We start from the raw sequence: 20757 nt of genomic DNA, 5'->3' as shown, positions 1-20757 counted from the left end.
TCCTCTCGGTCATATTTTCATAATAATGATCTTGCAGCAGCCAGCGTCATCTCACAAGACCCTCCGGTACCGTGAATGTCATTTAAGTGACGTCTTGGTGAAGATTGATGATCACTCATTTTTAGGTCTATTTTTTTTTAAAAGCCTGGCTGGAGATCGACTGACACACCCCCCGCGGTCGACTGGTAGCTCGCGATCGACGTAATGGGCACCCATGCCTTACATATTTCACCAGGAAGGCAAAGTGTTGCTAAACAACATCCAGCCCCACTGTAGCAAGGATCTAAAATGTTAACGGGTCAAAATTTGGAATTTTACATGAAACATTACAGCAAAATAAGTGTGTTTTTGGTTTTATTTTCATTTTTTTGTGTGTACACCCTTCCATGAGGGTATTATATGGATAGATAGATGGTACTTTATTGATTCCTTCAGAAGAGTTCCTTCAGGAAAATTAAAATTCCAGCAGCAGTATACAGAGTTGAGATCAATTTAAAAAAGTAAAAAGCATATAATGTAAGTATTGTCTAAAGGCCAACATTTTAATGACTGAAATAACTAGAAATATAGGAGAAAGTAGGGCTGGGTGTGGGTTTGTATCTGTGCGATGTAAAAAAAAAGGCTCTTTTGTGAGTATTCGAGATATGATCTCACAAATGCTTTCAGCTGCGAGCATTACACTGCAGGCTTTTCTCACTCTCTTAGTCTCACCTTCTCAGAGAGACATAAAACAAGCGCACCTTGTTACATACTGACACGTGTTCAACGTCATACGACCTTGGAGCAGAGGTAGCGGCATGGGTAAAATTAGCGATAGCAGGTGGTGCGAGCGGGGCAATGTCAGTGGTAATACGAGAGAGAAAGATGCAAATCTGGTAACAAATGGAGGAATAATTAATTCCCAAGAAAAACAGCACAAGATCCATCGTCTGGCTGTGGTTTGGTTTCAAGACAGAAGATGTTGAACAGAAAACAGTAATATGTAAAGTATGCAGCAAAAGTGTTGCCACAAAAAGTAGCAGCACTACTAATTTGTAGCATCATTTGAACAGTCACCCGCTAGAGAATAAGGACTGCTTGAAACTCCGCATGTCAACATCTCGGCGGCTGCCACACCCAACAAAATACCTAAGCAATCAACACTGACCCAATTGAGCCTGGCGTCTTCCATTTCCACATAAACAAAGTATGAAAAAAAACACGCAAAAACAGGAAATAACGTCCACAGGAACCTCCCACATAGCGAAGGACATACACAATTTGATTTCCTATTATGCAGCTAATTTTTATTTTACAGTTTTTGAAATATCTTGTGTGACATCATGCTCAAAAGTGCACTTTATTTGGTTTAAAATATTGTAGTGGCGTTCTGTACAAACAGTGCACTTTAATTTAGTGTTGTTTTGATAGGTCATCTTAGTGACATCATGCACAAAAATGCACTAATGGCTTGTTTTAAAATGTCTCTGACAATCTTGCACTTTGTTTTGAAATGACATGAATGTTTGTGCCACTGCTTAATAATTTTATAATAAATACAGTTTTGGTAAATTGACTTAGTTGTGACTTCCCTCTCTGCATGAAAGTTTAAAATGAGCATATATTAATGCAGTATGAACAAGAATGTTTTAATGTAGACACATAGAATCATCATACTGCTGTGGTCATATGTATCAAGTGCTAATTCAAGGCTATGGCAAAATATCAAGATATTTATGGCGTATCGTGACATGGCCTAAAACTAGAGATATTAATAAAAGGCCATATCGCCCAGCCCTAGTAGAAAACTAAAGTACATTTTTTTCCCCCTGCTTTTAAATATGCTAAAATGTTTCTTGTAAGATTTCTGGACAGTACAAGTAACAATTCCTAAAATAAAAAATAAATTAAAAAAAAGGTGGGGGTTACCAGTTTTCTGGAAGTGCCAAGGGTCTAGTGCAGGGGTTCCCAAACTACAGCCCGCGGGCCAAAAACGGGCCCCCCCTGCATGGAAAATTCTGCCGACGGGAAGTTCCAAGTTAAGAAAATACTTTTTTTTTTTTTTTTTTTCCCCAGAATAATTGTAAAAAATATGTCCTAATACATTTTCTACCGCTTGATACTATGCGTCTTGTAGCCGCTCAGGCAAATCAAATTGTCTAAAAATGATAACGTGACATCACGCTGCTGTGTAAGACACTTGCCGCGCGCTTTTTAGGTCTGTTAGTGCAGTGGTTCTCAAATGGGGGTACACGTACCCCTGGGGGTACTTGAAGGTATGCCAAGGGGTACGTGAGATTTTTAAAAAATATTCTAAAAATAGCAACAATTGAAAAATCCTTTATAAATAAATAAATGATAAATGGGTTGTACTTGTATAGCGCTTTTCTACCTTCAAGGTACTCAAAGTGCTTTGACACTACTTCCACATTTACCCATTCACACACACATTCACACACTGATGGAGGGAGCTGCCATGCAAGGCGCGAACCAGCACCCGTCAGGAGCAAGGGTGAAGTGTCTTGCTCAGGACACAACGAGGTTTGTACTAGGTGGGAATTGAACCAGGGACGCTCGGGTTGCGTACTATTGAATAATACTTAAAATATGAATGTAAGTTCATAAACTGTGAAAAAAAAATACCACAATGTAATATTCAGTGTTGACAGCTAGATTTTTTGTGGACATGTACCATAAATATTGATGTTAAAAATGTCTTTTTTTGTGAATAAATGTTTAGAATTACTGCGATGAGATGGCGACTTGTCTAGGGTGTACTCCGCCTTCCGCCCGATTGTAGCTGAGATAGGCACCGGTGCCCTCAAAAGGATATAAGCGGTAGAAAATGGATGAATGTTTAGAATTAAGTTCATGAATCCAGATGGATCTCTATTACAATCCCCAAAGAGGGCACTTTAAGTTGATGATTACTTATATGTGTAGAAATCTGCATTTATAATTGAGTCACTTCTTTATTTTTCAACAAGTTTTTATTTATTTTTATATCTTTTTTTCCAAATAGTTCAAGAAAGACTACTACAAATGAGCAATATTTTGCACTGTTATTTATTTTATTTTTTTCCATTTTCTACCGCTTATTCCCTTTTGGGGTCGCGGGGGGCGCTGGCGCCTATCTCAGCTACAATCGGGCGGAAGGCGGGTTACACCCTGGACAAGTCGCCACCTCATCGCAGGGCCAACACAGATAGACAGACAACATTCACACTCACATTCACACACTAGGGCCAATTTAGTGTTGCCAATCAACCTATCCCCAGGTGCATGTCTTTGGAAGTGGGAGGAAGCCGGAGTACCCGGAGGGAACCCACGCATTCACAGGGAAAACATGCGAACTCCACACAGAAAGGTCCCAAGCCTGGATTTGAACCCAGGGCTGCAGGACCTTCGTATTGTGAGGCAGACGCACTAACCCCTCTGCCACCGTGAAGCCCTTTTGCACTGTTATACAATTTAATAAATCAGAAACTGTTGACATAGTGCAGTATTTTACGTCTTTATCTCTTTTTTTCATCCAAAAATGCTTTGCTCTGATTAGGGGGTACTTGAATTAAAAAAATGTTCACATCATTGAAAAAAGGTTGAGAACCACTGCATTAGTGCATTTGGACAGCCCGGACAATTTTTTATTTTTTTTAACCCAATATGGATAAAAAGTCAAAAAGTATGTGGACCCCCTGGTTTAATGTGTGAGGGTCCTAATACGCACCTTCGCCCCTCTCCAGGGCCACGGGCAGGGGATGGTAGTTGTGCGCCCCGTACTTTTCCTCACGGGCGTATATCTCCTCCGGTGCAAGCGGCTGTTCCGATTTCTTCGCAGCGGTGGCGGCGGCGGAAGCGGAACGCGACCTGCCCGAGTGGACGCCGCGGCGACTTAACGGAGCGGCGCTTCGCAAGCCGCGACCCAGCTGGCGGACCACTGAATTCATTCTGGTGTGGCGGCGGTGGTGTCTGAGGGGGACAAAAACACAATAATTGTCAGGCAACATACCAACGCTTTACATTTCGTACTATGTACGCCAGGAGTGCCCATTACATCGATCTCGGAGGGTGTGTCAGTCGATCTCAAGCCAGGCATTAAAAAAAATACATAAAAATGAGCAATCAATCATACCAAGACTTCACTTTCGTCAGTTGTTTGACATTCTCGGCACCCGAGGATCTTGTGAGATGACGCTGGCTGCTGTGAGCACATATTTAAGAAAAAAAACACTAACAGGGCGGACGCAGAGAAACACATTTTATTTCTAGAGACTCCGTACCTACTGTCAAAACTCTAAAGACCGACTGCACAGTTCCTGTCTTCACCATAAAAGACCTGTTTCATCCTGCCTGTGCTAACAAAATAAGAGTCTCAGAAAGCTAGCAAGCTACGGAGTTTGATGCCAATGTATTTCTCCCCCGCCCTCAGCGACCGCTTTCTCACTTGCTTGCCCACCCGCACAGTCACTGACGTTACTCACCTGCTGCCAGACATTAAAGGGCCACACACATATGCTACTCTCATAACAAAGTGTTTAAAAACAAGTATGCAAGTTGGACAAATGAGATGCCAAATCCAACCACTTTCATGTGGTATTGGACAGAAAGGAGGACTTTTTTTTTTCCTCCATTTGAAAATGCGGACGTTATCAGCACCACTGTCTGATTCCAATCAATGCAAGTCATCAGAATCAGGTAATACACCAACTTATATTCTTGTCTTCATGAAAGAAATGAATCTATGTGTGTTAAACATCAATCAATCAATCAATGTTTACTTATATAGCCCTAAATCACTAGTGTCTCAAAGGGCTGCACAAACCACCACGACATCCTTGGTAGGCCCACATAAGGGCAAGGAAAACTCACACCCAGTGGGACATCGGTGACAATAATGACCCAGTGGGACGTCGGTGACAATGATGACTATGAGAACCTTGGAGAGGAGGAAAGCAATGGCTGTCGAGCGGGTCTAACATGATACTGTGAAAGTTCAATCCACAATGGATCCAACACAGTCGCGAGAGTCCAGTCCAAAGCGGATCCAACACAGCAGCGAGAGTCCCGTTCATGCTTGTATTATCATTAAACACCATTAACTTGTTAACAAAAATGTCTCTTTCATAAATAAATAAATATAAATTATAAATAGGAATGAGGTAGATCTCCTCGACTTGGTCAATTGAAAAGTAGCTCACCTGCAGAAAAAGTGTGAGCGCCCCTGATGTACGCTATATCAGTCTTGCTAACCAACCAGTGCAACGTGATTAACACACAGCAAAGCTCGCTTAGGTATGCTGCTGAACCAGGCATTTCTTTCACACAGGACACAAAAGAGGATTTGAACTTCACTGGACGGGAGCTCGGTTTAGCTCTGAATTATGAAAGCTCGCAAGGCACACAGTATCATGTCGACATGTTGGGCAACTCTAAAGTAGGGGTGTCAAAGTCGTTTTAGCTCAGGGGCCGCATGGAGGAAAAGATATTCCCAAATGGGCCGGAATGGTAAAATGCCATCCATCCATCCATCCATCTTCTTCCGCTAATCCGAGGCCTAAGCAGGGAAGCCCAGACTTCCCTCTCCCCAGCCACTTCGTCCAGCTCTTCCCGGGGGATCCCGAGGCGTTCCCAGGCCAGCCAGGAGACAGTCTTCCCAACGTGTTCTGGGTCTTCCCCGTGGCCTCCTACTGGTTGGACGTGCCCTAAACACCTCCCTAGGGAGGCGTTCGGGGGTCCTCCTGACCAGATGCCTGAACCACCTCATCTGGCTCCTCTCCATGGTAAAATGATGGCATGATAACTAAAAAATAAAAGGCAACTTCAGGTAGTTTTCTTTGTTTTACTTTGGCCCAAAAAAAAACAAGCACATTCTGAAAACGCACAAATCACAAATAATCCTCTGGACTAAACACTTCAAATTTGTTGAAAATTCTGAGGAAAATCGGTGCAGTTTCAAAAACTATATGAGCTTAGACTTCATCTCAGTGTATCTACCAAGCCAGGATTTAAACTTCAAGTCACAATCTTTCTGGGATTGTGAGAAAAACCCAACATGTAAACTCTTCTAGGTATCAAATACCTCCTTTCTCATGTCCCAGTTATCAATCCAGTGCTAACTCAAAAAACCGTAAGAAACGTAGGTAAAAACTAGAGATGTCCGATAATATCAGAAATCTCAAGTTCAAAATTATTGGTATCGGTTTCAAAAAGTAAAATCTATGACTTTTTAAAACACCGCTGCATACACGGACGGACGTAGGGAGAAGAACAGAGCGCCAATAAATCTTAAAGGCACTGCCACATATTATCTACGGATTTTCACACACACAAGTGAATGCTAGCATACTTGTTCAACAGCCATACAGGTCACACCAAATATGCGCCACACTGCGAACCCACACCAAACAAGAATGACAAACATAACATTTTTCATAACATGTTCACTACCGCCTAGTTTCTCTTGTTATATTCCTATTTTACTGTTATGTTTTTATTCTTATTGTTGCTTTTTATTTGTATTCTTATTGTAATCTTTTCCTATTTTGTTTCCAGTTATCCATCCATCCTCTTCCACTTATCTGAGGTCGGGTCGCGGGGGCAGCAGCCTAAGCAGGGAAGCCCAGACTTCCCTCTCCCCAGCCACTTCGTCCAGCTCTTCCCGGGGGATCCCGAGGCGTTCCCAGGCCAGCCGGGAGACAGTCTTCCCAACGTGTCCTGGGTCTTCCCCGTGGACCGGTTGGCCGTGCCCTAAACACCTCCCTAGGGAGGAGTTCGGGTGGCATTAAAAATTATTGGTATCGGTTTAAAAAATTAAAATTTATGACTTTTTAAAACGCAGCTGCATACATGGCGGACGTAGGGAGAAAAACAGAGTGCCAATAAATCTTGAGTGCCGGCCCAGCCACATATTATCTACGGATTTCACACACACGAAGTGAATGCTAGCATACTTGTTCAACAGCCATACAGGTCACGCCGAGGGTGGTCGTATAAACAACTTTAACACTGTTACAAATATGCGCCACACTGTGAACCCACACCAAACAAAAATGACAAACATAACATTTTTCATAACATGTTCACTACTGCCTAGTTTCTCTTGTTATATTCCTATTTAACTGTTATGTTTTTATTCTTATTGTTGCTTTTTATTTGTATTCTTATTGTAATATTTTCCTATTTTGTTTCCAGTTATACCCCCATTATTTTATCTTTACTTTTTAAATTCGATCTCAACTCTGTGCACTGCTGCTGGTATTTTAATTTTCTTGAAGGAACTCTCCTGAAGGAGTCAATAAAGTACTATCTATCTATCGGGAAAACATCCATACCGTAACAACAGAACAAATACCCAGAACCCCTTGCAGCACTAACTCTTCCAGGATGCTATAATATATACCCCCCCGCTACCCCACCTTAACCTCCTCATGCTCTCTCTACTACTACCTACTCAGTGGCCTAGTGGTTAGAGTGTCCGCCCTGAGCCTGGTAGGTTGGGAGTTCAAACCCCGGCCAAGTTATACCAAAGACAAAATAATGGGACCCATTGCCTCCCTGCTTGGTACTCAGCATCAAGGGTTGGAATTGGGGGTTAAATCACCATAAATGATTCCCGAGCGCGGCACCGCTGCCGCCCACTGCTCCCCTCACTTCCCAGGGGGTGATCAAGGGGATGGGTCAAATGCAAAGGACAAATTTCACCACACCTAGTGTGTGTGTGACAATCATTGGTACTTTAACTTAACTCACAGAGAGCATGTCCCAAATTCCAAGCTGCGGTTTTGAGGCATGTTAAAAAAAAATAATGCACTTTGTGACTTCAATAATATATATGGCAGTGCCATGTTGGCATTTTTTTTCCATATCTTGAGTTGATTTATTTTGGAAAACCTTGTTACATTGTTTAATGCAGGGGTGCCCATTACGTCGATCGCGAGCTACCAGTCGACCGCGGGGGGTGTGTCAGTCGATCTCCAGCCAGCTTTTTAAAAAAAATAGACCTAAAAATTAGTGATCATCAATCTTCACCAAGACGTCACTTAAATGACATTCACGGTACCGGAGGGTCTTGTGAGATGACGCTGGCTGCTGCAAGATAATTATTATTAAAAATGACCGAGAGAAAGGCGAGAAACACTTTTTATTTCAACAGACTCTCACGCCGTACCTTCCGTCAAAACTCTAAAGGCCGACTGCACATTTCCTATCTTCACAATAAAAGCCCTGCTTCATGCTGCCTGCGCTAACTAAATACAGAGTCTCGGAAAACTGGCGCGCACAAGCGATCCCTCAGAAAGCTGGCGTGCACATCACTTGTGCACGCCAGCTTTCAGAGACTCTTATTTTGTTAGCGCAGGCAGCATGAAGCAGGGCTTTTATTGTGAAGATAGGAAATGTGCAGTCGGCCTTTAGAGTTTTGACGGAAGGGACGGCGCGAAAGTCTGTTGAAATAAAAAGTGTTTCTCGCCTTCCTCTCAGTCATTTTTTCATAATAATGAACTGGCAGCAGCCAGCGTCATCTCACAAGACCCTCGGGTGCCGTGAATGTCAATCAAGCAAGCTACGGAATTTGCCGCCAATGTTTTTCTTGTAAAGTGTATGGAAGCTGGATGAATTAGATGCCAAAAACCAACCACTTTCATGTGGTATTGTACAGAAAGGACCACTTTTTTTCTCCTCCATTTGAAAATGTGGGCGTTATCATCATTACTGTCTGATTCCAATCAATGCAAGTCATCAGAATCAGGTAATACACCAACTTATATTCTTGTCTTTGTGAAAGAAAGACATCTATATGTGTTACACATGCTTGTATTATCATTAAACACATTTAACTTGTTTACAAAAATGTCTCTTTCATAAATAAATATAAATGATATATATAAATGAGGTAGATCCCCTCGAGTTGGTCAATTGAAAAGTAGCTCGCCTGCAGAAAAAGTGTGGGCACCCCTGGTTTAATGCATCCAGAGGGGCATTACAACAAAATTAGGCATAATAATGTGTTAATTCCACGACTGTACATATCGGTATCGGTTAATGTTGGAATCGGTAATTAAGAGTTGGACAACATCGGAATATCGGCAATAAAGCCATTATCGGACATCTCTAGTAAAAACTATTTATACAGAGACATTTTGGGGCAACGAGGGTGCCAAATGACGATGTGTTCAAAACAGCGGGTCGGGGAGGAGCCACAATCCCCCCTTAACTGTGTACTTCTTGCTTGGCCCCGGTATAAACTGTTTGCTTGCCTAACAGAATTGCTGTTGTGGCATCTAGTGGACACATTTAAAACAGCAGTTTCTTTCGTTTAATTTTTTTTTAAAAGCTACTCCTTTTTATCCATTTGCTACCGCTTATTCCCTTTGGGGTCGCGAGGGGCGCTGGTGCCTATCTCAGCTACAATCGGGCGGAAGGCGGGGTACACCCTGGACAAGTCGCCACCTCATCGCAGGGCCAACACAGATAAACAGACAACATTCACACTCACATTCACACACTAGGGCCAATTTAGTGTTGCCAATCTTGGCAAACTCATCACGCGGGCTTGATGAAAACTGGTTCGGGGTCCTGCACGTTTGCCACCCATGCTGTAAAAGATTCACCCTATCAATCAATCAATCAATCAATCAATGTTTACTTATATAGCCCTAAATCACTAGTGTCTCAAAGGGCTGCACAAACCACTACGACATCCTCGGTAGGCCCACATAAGGGCAAGGAAAACTCACACCCAGTGGGACGTCGGTGACAATGATGACTATGAGAACATGATACTGTGAAAGATCAATCCATAATGGATCCAACACAGTCGCGAGAGTCCAGTCCAAAGCGGATCCAACACAGCAGCAAGAGTCCCGTTCACAGCGGAGCCAGCAAGAAACCATCCCAAGCGGAGGCGGATCAGCAGCGCAGAGATGTCTCCAGCCGATACACAGGCGAGCAGTACATGGCCACCGGATCGGACCGGACTCCCTCCACAAAGGAGGGTGGGACATAGAAGAAAAAGAAAAGAAACGGCAGATCAACTGGTCTAAAAAGGGAGTCTATTTAAAGGCTAGAGTATACAAATGAGTTTTAAGGTGAGACTTAAATGCTTCTACTGAGGTAGCATCTCGAACTGTTACCGGGAGGGCATTCCAGAGTACTGGAGCCCGAAATGAAAAAGCTCTACAGCCCGCAGACTTTTTTTGGGCTTTGGGAATCACTAATAAGCCGGAGTCCTTTGAACGCAGATTTCTTGCCGGGACATATGGTACAATACAATCGGCAAGATAGGATGGAGCTAGACCGTGTAGTATTTTATACGTAAGTAGTAAAACCTTAAAGTCACATCTTAAGTGCACAGGAAGCCAGTGCTGTGATCAAACTTTCTTGTTCTTGTCAAAAGTCTAGTCTAGCAGCCGCATTTTGTACCAACTGCAACCTATGTACTCGTTGAGTGGATAAACAAAAAGAACATTGTTTGGACAGCGTTCAACCTGTCCCTTAAAGATGATAGGCTGTTGAGGCGCTGCCTCCAGCACATGTTACACCGTGGAAAAGCTATTATAAGACCCATGTTATATAACGAGCTTCACGGTGGAAGAGGGGTTAGTGCGTCTGCCTCACATAACGAAGGTCCTGCAGTCCTGGGTTCAATCCCAGGCTCTGTGTGGAGTTTGCATGTTCTCCCCGTGAATGCGTGGGTTCCCTCCGGGTACTCCGGCTTCCTCCCACCTCCAAAGACATGCACCTGGGGATAGGTTGATTGGCAACACTAAATTGGCCCTAGTGTGTGAATGTTGTCTGTCTGTCTGTGTTGGCCCTGCGATGAGGTGGCGACTTGTCCATGGTGTACACCGCATTCCGCCAGATTGTAGCTGAGATAGGCGCCAGCCTACCCAAAAGGGAATAAGCGGTTGAAAATGGATGGATTGACGTTATATAACGTAAGCTATTAAAAATCTAACATTAGCACTGACATCACATGACATATTAGCTTACTAGCTAACTCAGCTAGCTAGCTTGATATATAGCTGGCAGTTTTTCTTTTTTTTTTTAAGCTCCGAAGACTAACGGAAATTAAAAAAAACGCAAATACATCAGTACCAGAAAGTGGAAGGAGTATAGTTGGGAGTTGTCAGGCGTCCGCAGGCTGCGTCTGACGTCCGAAGGCTTCGATCCCGAACTGGCGCTGCTGCGGCGTCGCTTCAAACGGAAATATACTGCGCGTCAGTGACGTCACAACACGCCCCCTATGCTGCAATACTTGCCTTGAATGCCAACATCGCGCATGCGCTTTGAGGCGTCCCATCACCGCGCGTTAGTGACGTCACGACACGCCCCCGATGCTGCAATCTTTTACATTGAATGCCCTCCCGCCCACCTTTCCCACGCGCATGCGCTTTAAGGCGTCTCATCATGGCGGACAACGTCTGGCCGAACTATGCCAGGAGTTCAAAAGGTGTCATTCTGGACATGTGTGGCGTTTTGTACGACAGCGGGGAGGGCGACGGCGTGGCTATTCCCGGCTCCGTCGAAGCCGTGAAGAAGTAAGTGTCTCACGGCACTTAAAACACACGTTTTAGTGAATGTATACGTATATACATACACACACATGATTACCACCGAGTATGTGCTTTTATTTTGTAAAGGCTCAAAGCTTCCGACCTGAAGCTGCGGTTCTGCACCAATGAAACTCAAGCCTCCAGGGAGAAGTTTGTCGCCAAATTGCAAAGATTGGGCTTTGACATTTCCGTGGCGGAGGTCTTCTCTCCCGCGCCGGCAGCAGTGGCTGTGCTGAGGAAAAGAGGGCTGCGGCCCCATCTGCTGGTTTACGACGGTACTGCACCGCTAGTTTTTTTCCACATCTGTTAAAACCCCTTAAAGTAGGGGTCACCAACCTTTTTGAAACCAAGAGCTACTTCTTGGGTACTGATTAATGCAAAGGGCTACCAGTTTGATACACACTTAAATACATTTCCAAAAATAGCCAATTTGCTCAATTTACCTTTAATAAATAAATCTATATACATAAAAAAATCAATCAATCAATGTTTATTTATATAGCCCCAAATCACAAATGTCTCAAAGGACTGCTCAAATCATTACGACTACAACATCCTCGGAAGAACCCACAAAAGGGCAAGGAAAACTCACACCCAGTGGGCAGGGAGAATTCACATCCAGTGGGACGCCAGTGACAATGCTGACTATGAGAAACCTTGGAGAGGACCTCAGATGTGGGCAACCCCCCCCCCCCTCTAGGGGACCGAAAGCAATGGATGTCGAGCGGGTCTAACATGATACTGTGAAAGTTCAATCCATATTGGCTCCAACACAGCCGCGAGAGTTCAGTTCAAGCGGATCCAAGACAGCAGCGAGAGTCCCGTCCACAGGAAACCATCTCAAGCGGAGGCGGATCAGCAGCGTAGAGATGTCCCCAACCGATACAGGCGAGCGGTCCATCCTGGGTATTTATTTCCGTCATTACGTCGTACTTTTTTTTTCCTTTTACGGAAGGTTTTTTTGTAGGAAATAAATAATGAAAAAAACACTGAATTGAACGAGGAGAAAACACCCAAAAAATGAAAATTCAATTTTGAAACATAGTTTATCTCTAATTTGGACTCTTTAAAATTCAAAATTCGACCGAAAAATATGAAGAGAAAAACTAGCTAATATGAATCTTTTTGAAAAAATTAAAACAACGTAAATCCGCTGCTCCTCCACATCGAGAGGAGCCAGATGAGGTGGTTCGGGCATCTGGTCAGGATGCCACCCGAACGCCTCCCTAGGGATGTGTTTAGGGCACGTCCAGCTGGTAGGAGGCCACGGGGAAGACCCAGGACACGTTGGGAAGACTATGTCTCCCGGCTGGCCTGGGAACGCCTCGGGATCCCCCGGGAAGAGCTAGACGAAGTGGCTGGGGAGAGGGAAGTCTGGGCTTCCCTGCTTAGGCTGCTGCCCCCGCGACCCGACCTCGGATAAGCGGAAGATGATGGATGGATGGATGGAACCGAAAAATATGAAGAGAAAAATTAGCTAATATCAATCTCTTTGAAAAAATTTAAAAAACAATTTATGGAACATCATTAGTATTTTTTCCTGATTAAGATTAATTTTAGAATTGTGATGATATGTTTTAAATAGGTTAAAATCCAATCTGCACTTTGTTAGAATATATAACAAATTGGACCAAGCTATATTTCTAACAAAGACTAATCATTATTTCTTCTAGATATTCCAGAACAATAATTTTAAAAGAAATTCAAAAGACTTTGAAATAAGATCTAAATTTGATTCTACAGATTTGCTAGAATAATTTTTTTGAATTTTAACCATAATAAGTTTGAAGACATATTTCACAAATATTCTTCGTCAAAAAAACAGAAGCTAAAATGCAGAATTAAATTAAAATGTATTTATTATTCTTTACAATAAAAATAAAAAAAATACTTGAACATTGATTTAAATTGTCAGGAAAGAAGAGGAAGGAATTTAAAAGGTAAAAAGGTATATGTGTTTAAAAATCGTAAAATCATTTTTAAGGTTGTATTTTTTCTCTAAAATTGTCTTTCTGAAAGTTATAAAAAGCAAAGTAAAAAAAAAAAAAAGAATTTATTTCAACAAGTGACGACCAAGTCTTTAAAATATTTTCTTGGATTTTCAAATTCTATTTGAGTTTTGTCTCTCTTAGAATTAAAAATGTCGAGCAAAGCGAGACCAGCTTGCTAGTAAATAAATACAATTTAAAAAAAATAGAAGCAGCTCACTGGTAAGTGCTGCTGTTTGAGCTATTTTTAGAACAGGCCAGCGGGGTGCTCATCTGGTCCGTACGGGCTACCTGGTGCCCACGGGCACCGCGTTGGTGACCCCTGCCTTAAATACACTGTATTGAACTTGAAGTGCCATCCCATGGAATAGTCCAAAATGTTTTGGTATCCTGGAGCATTCAAAGTTCCTTTCACTGGAACTAAGGGGCCAAGCCCAAAACCTGAAAAAAACAACCCCACAACATAATTCCTCTTCCACCAAATTTCACACGAAATATAGCGTTGTCCTGGCAACCTCCATACCCAGACTGGTCCATCAGATTGCCAGATGGAAAAACGTGATTCATCACTCCAGAGAACGCGTCTCCAACTGCTCTAGAGTCCAGTGGCGACTACATACCACGCTTTGCATTGGACTTGGTGATGTATGGCTTAGATCAGACCTGGACAAATTAAGGCCCGGGGGCCACATGCGGCCCATTAAGCCAGGGGTGCCCATTACGTCGATCACGAGCTACCAGTCGACCGCGGGGGGTGTGTCAGTCGATCTCCAGCCAGGCTTTTAAAAAAAATTAGACCTAAAAATTAGTGATCATCAATCTTCACCAAGACGTCACTTAAATGACATTCACGGTACCGGAGGGTCTTGTGAGATGACGCTGGCTGCTGCAAGATCATTATTATGAAAATATGACCGAGAGGAAGGCGAGAAACACTTTTTATTTCAACAGACTCTCGCGCCGTACCTTCCGTCAAAACTCTAAAGGCCGACTGCACATTTCCTATCTTCACAATAAAAGCCCTGCTTCATGCTGCCTGCGCTAACAAAATAAGAGTCTCGGAAAGCTGGCGTGCACAAGTGATGTGCACGCCAGCTTTCTGAGGGATCGCTTGTGCACGCCAGTTTTCCGAGACTCTGTATTTAGTTAGCGCAGGCAGCATGAAGCAGGGCTTTTATTGTGAAGATAGGAAATGTGCAGTCGGCCTTTAGAGTTTTGACGGAAGTCTGTTGAAATAAAAAGTGTTTCTCGCCTTCTTCTCTGTCATTTTTTCATAATAATGAACTGGCAGCAGCCAGCGTCATCTCACAAGACCCTCGGGTGCCGTGAATGTCAATCAAGCAAGCTACGGAATTTGCCGCCAATGTTTTTCTTGTAAAGTGTATGGAAGCTGGATGAATTAGATGCCAAAAACCAACCACTTTCATGTGGTATTGTACAGAAAGGACCACTTTTTTTCTCCTCCATTTGGAAATGTGGGCGTTATCATCATTACTGTCTGATTCCAATCAATGCAAGTCATCAGAATCAGGTAATACACCAACTTATATTCTTGTCTTCGTGAAAGAAAGACATCTATATGTGTTACACATGCTTGTATTATCATTAAACACATTTAACTTGTTTACAAAAATGTCTCTTTCATAAATAAATAAATATAAATGATATATATAAATGAGGTAGATCCCCTCGAGTTGGTCCATTGAAAAGTAGCTCGCCTGCAGAAAAAGTGTGGGCACCCCTGCTCTAGCGGGTGACTTTTCAAATGATGCTACATATTAGCAGTAATGCTACCTTTTGTAGCAACGCTTTTGCCCCACACTCGACAAATTAAAGTTGTCTATTCGACATATTCCCACTTGAGGCCAAACCACTGCCAGACGATGGACCTCCTGCTGTTTTTCCTGGGAATTAATTATTTCATTTGTTACTAGATACGCACCTTCTTTCTATCGTATTACCACTCGCACGGCTCCGCTAGCATCACAGCTAACGTTACCCATGCTGCTACCTCTCTGCTCCGCGAGGGCGTATACGTATGTGACGTATGTAAGAAGGTGCGCTTGCTGTCTGAGAAGGAGATATAAGAAAGAGTGAAGTGAAGTGAATTATATTTATATAGCGCTTTTTCTCTAGTGACTCAAAGCGCTTTACATAGTGAAACCCAATATCTAAGTTACATTTAAACCAGTGTGGGTGGCACTGGGAGCAGGCGGGTAAAGTGTCTTGCCCAAGGACACAACAGCAGTCACTAGGATGGCGGAAGTGGGAATCGAACCTGCAACCTCCAAGTTGCTGGAACGGCCACTGTACCAACCGAGCTATACCGTCCCTGTAGCCTGTAGTGTAATGCCAGCAGCTAAAAGCAACTGCGTGAGAACGTATACTCGAATATCACGATGTAGTCATTTTACCTGCTGATTCTGATTCTATATCGCACAGACAACCCCGCGATATATCGATATGTCGCCCAGCCTTAACGACAGTTAGGCATTTACTCTTCGACAGGACTCCTCCCCGAATTCGACAGCGTCGACAAGAGCGACCCGAACTGCGTCGTGATTGGCGACGCGGCCCAAAAGTTCTCTTACGAGAACCTGAACGAGGCCTTCAGGGTCCTGATAGGCCTGGAGAAGCCGCTGCTGTTCTCTCTGGGCAAAGGGTAACGAGGACACTCAAATAAATGAAGCTTGTTCTGTCAGAACTTGTGATTTAATTGTGTTTTTCTAGGAAGTACTACAAGGAGACGGATGGTTTGAAGCTGGATGTGGGCGTTTACATGAAGGCTCTGGAGGTACAGCGGACATAATCCTGACAAGAACTGTACAATACCCAACTATTAGGAAATACATGTATTTACTTTGAATGCTTTAATTACTGTACATCCTAGTACGCCTGCGACGTGGAGGCCGAAGTCATCGGGAAGCCGTCAGCGCAGTTCTTCCAGAGCGTTCTCGACGACATGGCGCTGCAGTCGCACGAGGTCGGTAGAAGCAGACACGAAAACAACAATAAAGGAGGCGGGACTCCTTCACTTCTTATCCCCGCGCCGCTTCGGCACGTCAATATATCTGCAGGCTACTCCAGGTTAAGGCCGAACGACCTGCAGCACATGAGATAGATGGGTTCATTTTAGGACAGATTAAGGCCCATTAAGCTTTTCAATCTGGCCCGCCGGACATTCCCAAATATTTTTTTTAGATCTTTAAGATGGAAGTGTAGCTGCCATTATGATGTGTAGCGATGTCTTCAAATTCAATCAATCAATCAATGTTTATTTATATAGCCCCAAATCACAAATGTCTCAAAGGACTGCACAAATCATTACGACTACAACATCCTCGGAAGAACCCACAAAAGGGCAAGGAAAACTCACACCCAGTGGGCAGGGAGAATTCACATCTAGTGGGACGCCAGTGACAATGCTGACTATGAGAAACCTTGGAGAGGACCTCAGATGTGGGCAACCCCCCCCCTCTAGGGGACCGAAAGCAATGGATGTCGAGCGGGTCTAACATGATACTGTGAAAGTTCAATCCATAGTGGCTCCAAGACAGCAGCGAGAGTCCCGTCCACAGGAAACCATCTCAAGCGGATCAGCAGCGTAGAGATGTCCCCAACCGATACAGGCGAGCGGTCCATCCTGGGTCCCGACGAGCGGTCCATCCTGGGTCTCGACTTTGGACAGCCAGTACTTCATCCATGGTCATCGGACCGGACCCCCTCCACAAGGGAGGGGGGGACATAGGAGAAAGAAAAGAAGCGGCAGATCAACTGGTCTAAAAAGGAGGTCTATTTAAAGGCTAGAGTATACAGATGAGTTTTAAGGTGAGACTTAAATGCTTCTACTGAGGTAGCATCTGGAACTGTTACCGGGAGGGCATTCCAGAGTACTGGAGCCCGAACGGAAAACGCTCTATAGCCCGCAGACTTTTTTTGAGCTCTAGGAATCACTAATAAGCCGGAGTCTTTTGAACGCAGATTTCTTGCCGGGACATACGGTACAATACAATCGGCAAGATAGGCTGGAGCTAGACCGTGTAGTATTTTATACGTAAGTAGTAAAACCTTAAAGTCACATCTTAAGTGCACAGGAAGCCAGTGCAGGTGAGCCAGTACAGGCGTAATATGATCAAACTTTCTTGTTCTTGTCAAAAGTCTAGCAGCCGCATTTTGTACCAACTGTAATCTTTTAATGCTAGACATGGGGAGACCCGAAAATAATACGTTACAGTAGTCGAGGCGAGACGTAACAAACGCATGGATAATGATCTCAGCGTCTTTAGTGGACAAAATGGAGCGAATTTTAGCGATATTACGGAGATGAAAGAAGGCCGTTTTAGTAACGCTTTTAATGTGTGACTCAAAGGAGAGAGTTGGGTCGAAGATAATACCCAGATTTTTTACAGAGTCACCTTGTTTTATTATTTGGTTGTCAAATGTTAAAGTTGTATTATTAAATAGAGGTCGGTGTCTAGCAGGACCGATAATCAGCATTTCCGTTTTTTTGGCATTAAGTTGCAAAAAGTTAGCGGACATCCATTGTTTAATTTCATTAAGACACCATAAGTCTTGAACTATACAACACATTTCAATGGTTGGAATCTGCGTTTTTGCATGATATTTTAGTGAATAGTGTTGTCCTGATACCAGTATTATTTTAATACTTTTCAGTCCTTTTCAATACTTTTCTAAGTCAAGGTGACTAGAAAAAAATGCATTATTGGCTTTATTTTAACCAAAAAATCTTAGGGTGTCCCTCGGGAAGTCCTGTGGGGAGTGCTCAGAGAGTATGGGGTACTGGACTGTCTTATTGTGGCGGTCCGCTCCCTGTATGATCAGTGTCAGAGCTTGGTCCACATTGCCGGCAGTAAGTCGGACACGTTTCCAGTGAGGGTTGGACTCCGCCAAGGCTGTCCTTTGTCACCGATTCTGTTCATAACTTTTATGGACAGAATTTCTAGGCGCAGTCAAGGCGTTGAGGGGTTCCGGTTTGGTGACCGCAGGATTAGGTCTCTGCTTCTTGCAGATGATGTGGTCCTGATGGCTTCATCTGACCGGGATCTTCAGCTCTCGTTGGATCGGTTCGCAGCCGAGTGTGAAGCAACCGGAATGAGAATCAGCACCTCCAAGTCCAAGTCCATGGTTCTCGCCCGGAAAAGGGTGGAATGCCATCTCCGGGTTGGGGAGGAGACCCTGCCCCAAGTGGAGGAGTTCAAGTACCTAGGAGTCTTGTTCACGAGTGGGGGAAGAGTGGATCGTGAGATCGACAGGCGGATTGGTGCGGCGTCTTCAGTAATGCGGACGTTGTACCGATCCGTTGTGGTGAAGAAGGAGCCGAGCCGGAAGGCAAAGCTCTCAATTTACCGGTCGATCTATGTTCCCATCCTCACCTATGGTCATGAGCTTTGGGTCATGACCAAAAGGATAAGATCACGGGTACAAGCGGCCGAAATGAGTTTCCTTCTCTCCCTTAGAGATAGGGTGAGAAGCTCTGCCATCCGGGAGGAACTCAAAGTAGAGCCGCTGCTCCTTCACATCGAGAGGAGCCAGATGAGGTGGTTCAGGCATCTGGTCAGGATGCCACCCGAACGCCTCCCTAGGGAGGTGTTTAGGGCACGTCCAACCGGTAGGAGGCCACGGGGAAGACCCAGGACACGTTGGGAAGACTATGTCTCCCGGCTGGCCTGGGAACGCCTCGGGATCCCCCGGGAAGAGCTAGACGAAGTGGCTGGGGAGAGGGAAGTCTGGGTTTCCCTGCTTAGGCTGTTGCCCCCGCGACCCGACCTCGGATAAGCGGAAGAAGATGGATGGATGGATGGATCTTAGGGTGTGGCGGACCAGTACTTTTCAGAGGTGTTATGGTACCGAATACGATTCATTAGTATCGCGGTACTATACTAATACCAGTATAGCGTAAAACCCTACCTGTTACTATGGTAATCTATGTCACAGTAGGTCAGACGAGGCACCAAGCTGTGTGGGTGGGGAGCGTTTCCACAGTGTTTCCAGAGCGGCCAGCCTGAAAATGCGGGTGTCAGGGACAGACGTAGAAGGAGATTTTTACAAGAAAGTTCTAAAGCTTAGTGATTACATCACATGTATCAGATTGATGTTTTTTGTTTTTTTACCCTTCACGTTCATATTTTCGCTGAGTTTGTTGCGATTTTGTCGCATTTGGTCGATTGAGACGGGGTGTGACGCTCATATGTTCTCAATCTTCAATGTTTTATCGTTCGTAGAAAAAAAAAATTAATTCCATTTTCAAGGCGGTCTGTCATAACATTTTTAGCATTCAATTAGACTTTATTGTGAGGTTTTGTATTAGTTTTCCCTAAAATTAGATAAACCGGCCCCCAGACACATTTTTTTCTCTAAATTTGGCCCCCGAGTCAAAATAATTGCCCAGCCCTGTTTTAGCACGTGTTTTGCTTTCACTGAGACATCTGCTGACCTCTTTTGAGGCTTAATTCCTTCTTGCTCAACAACAAAAATACAATAGTCAACAATGGCCACAGATGTGCTCTATGGACCCTATTCTACCATGTACTGAAAGGAGAATTTTGTCCATCAATCAAAATCCTTCCCATGTTGGCGCTAGGATGGAGGTCTTTGGATGGTTTTTACATTTTATGGTCAGAATAAATTGAATCCCCATTATTGCTACCCATGTTTTTTTGCGATGTGCAAAAGCATAAAAAAATAAGATGTTTTCTTGTCTCACATAAGGATTGTAACTGATAGGCAAAATGTAATAAAAAAAATGTAGTTCCTCTTTAACAATTCATCCAAAATATAAATGCCGCCAACAAATCAAATACTGTACTGGTTTATGGCGAAGATGTCAGACAGGGTTTTTTGTTCAAGGATTGGAAATTTCCTACTTTCCAGCAGCCCCATGAATTGATTAACGTGGACCCCGACTTAAACAAGTTGAAAAACTTATTCGGGTGTTAACCATTTAGTGGTCAATTGTACGGAATATGTACTGTACTGTGCAATCTACTAATAAAAGTTTCAATCAATCAATCAATCAAAAACCCCGAACGCAGCGTAAACCTAAGTCACCACTCTGCCACTCCCAGCCACAAGGGGGCACACTTTGCTACACTTTGCTGGGATGTATTAACTCATGTTATCCAAGTACTTAATTAATCCCCGAGGGGAAATCAATATAAATGTCTATTTAATTTATTTCTGTACTAATTTTTTTTTAATTGACATTCACTGCAACTATT

The 20757-nt window shown here is 43.7% G+C and overlaps 2 protein-coding genes across 3 annotated transcripts in view; one reads left to right on the top strand and one right to left on the bottom strand.

Moving 5' to 3' along the window:
* The window catches only part of oat (ornithine aminotransferase), a 34928-nt gene extending 23694 nt beyond the window's left edge, over positions 1-11234 (bottom strand). The window contains exons 1-2 of the mRNA XM_061907578.1: positions 11074-11234; positions 3707-3948 (exon numbers count right to left, since the gene is read on the bottom strand). Of these exons, the coding sequence (XP_061763562.1) occupies positions 3707-3926 (220 nt within the window). The 5' untranslated portion in view covers positions 3927-3948; positions 11074-11234. The remainder of the gene's footprint in view (positions 1-3706; positions 3949-11073) is intronic.
* A 118-nt stretch (positions 11235-11352) lies between these two features.
* The window catches only part of lhpp (phospholysine phosphohistidine inorganic pyrophosphate phosphatase), a 68957-nt gene continuing 59552 nt past the window's right edge, over positions 11353-20757 (top strand). The window contains exons 1-5 of one of the 2 annotated variants that reach the window (XM_061907579.1): positions 11353-11516; positions 11619-11806; positions 16028-16181; positions 16250-16313; positions 16410-16502. In XM_061907579.1, coding sequence (XP_061763563.1) covers positions 11386-11516; positions 11619-11806; positions 16028-16181; positions 16250-16313; positions 16410-16502 — 630 coding nt within the window. In that variant the 5' untranslated portion in view covers positions 11353-11385. The remainder of the gene's footprint in view (positions 11517-11618; positions 11807-16027; positions 16182-16249; positions 16314-16409; positions 16503-20757) is intronic. The other variant, XM_061907580.1, reaches the window with a different exon arrangement.

The sequence above is a fragment of the Nerophis ophidion genome, linkage group LG08 (assembly GCF_033978795.1).
Source record: "Nerophis ophidion isolate RoL-2023_Sa linkage group LG08, RoL_Noph_v1.0, whole genome shotgun sequence".
Classification (NCBI taxonomy): Eukaryota; Metazoa; Chordata; class Actinopteri; order Syngnathiformes; family Syngnathidae; genus Nerophis; species Nerophis ophidion.
Note: the sequence above shows the minus strand (reverse complement) of the source record. Positions and strands in the feature narration are given on the sequence as shown.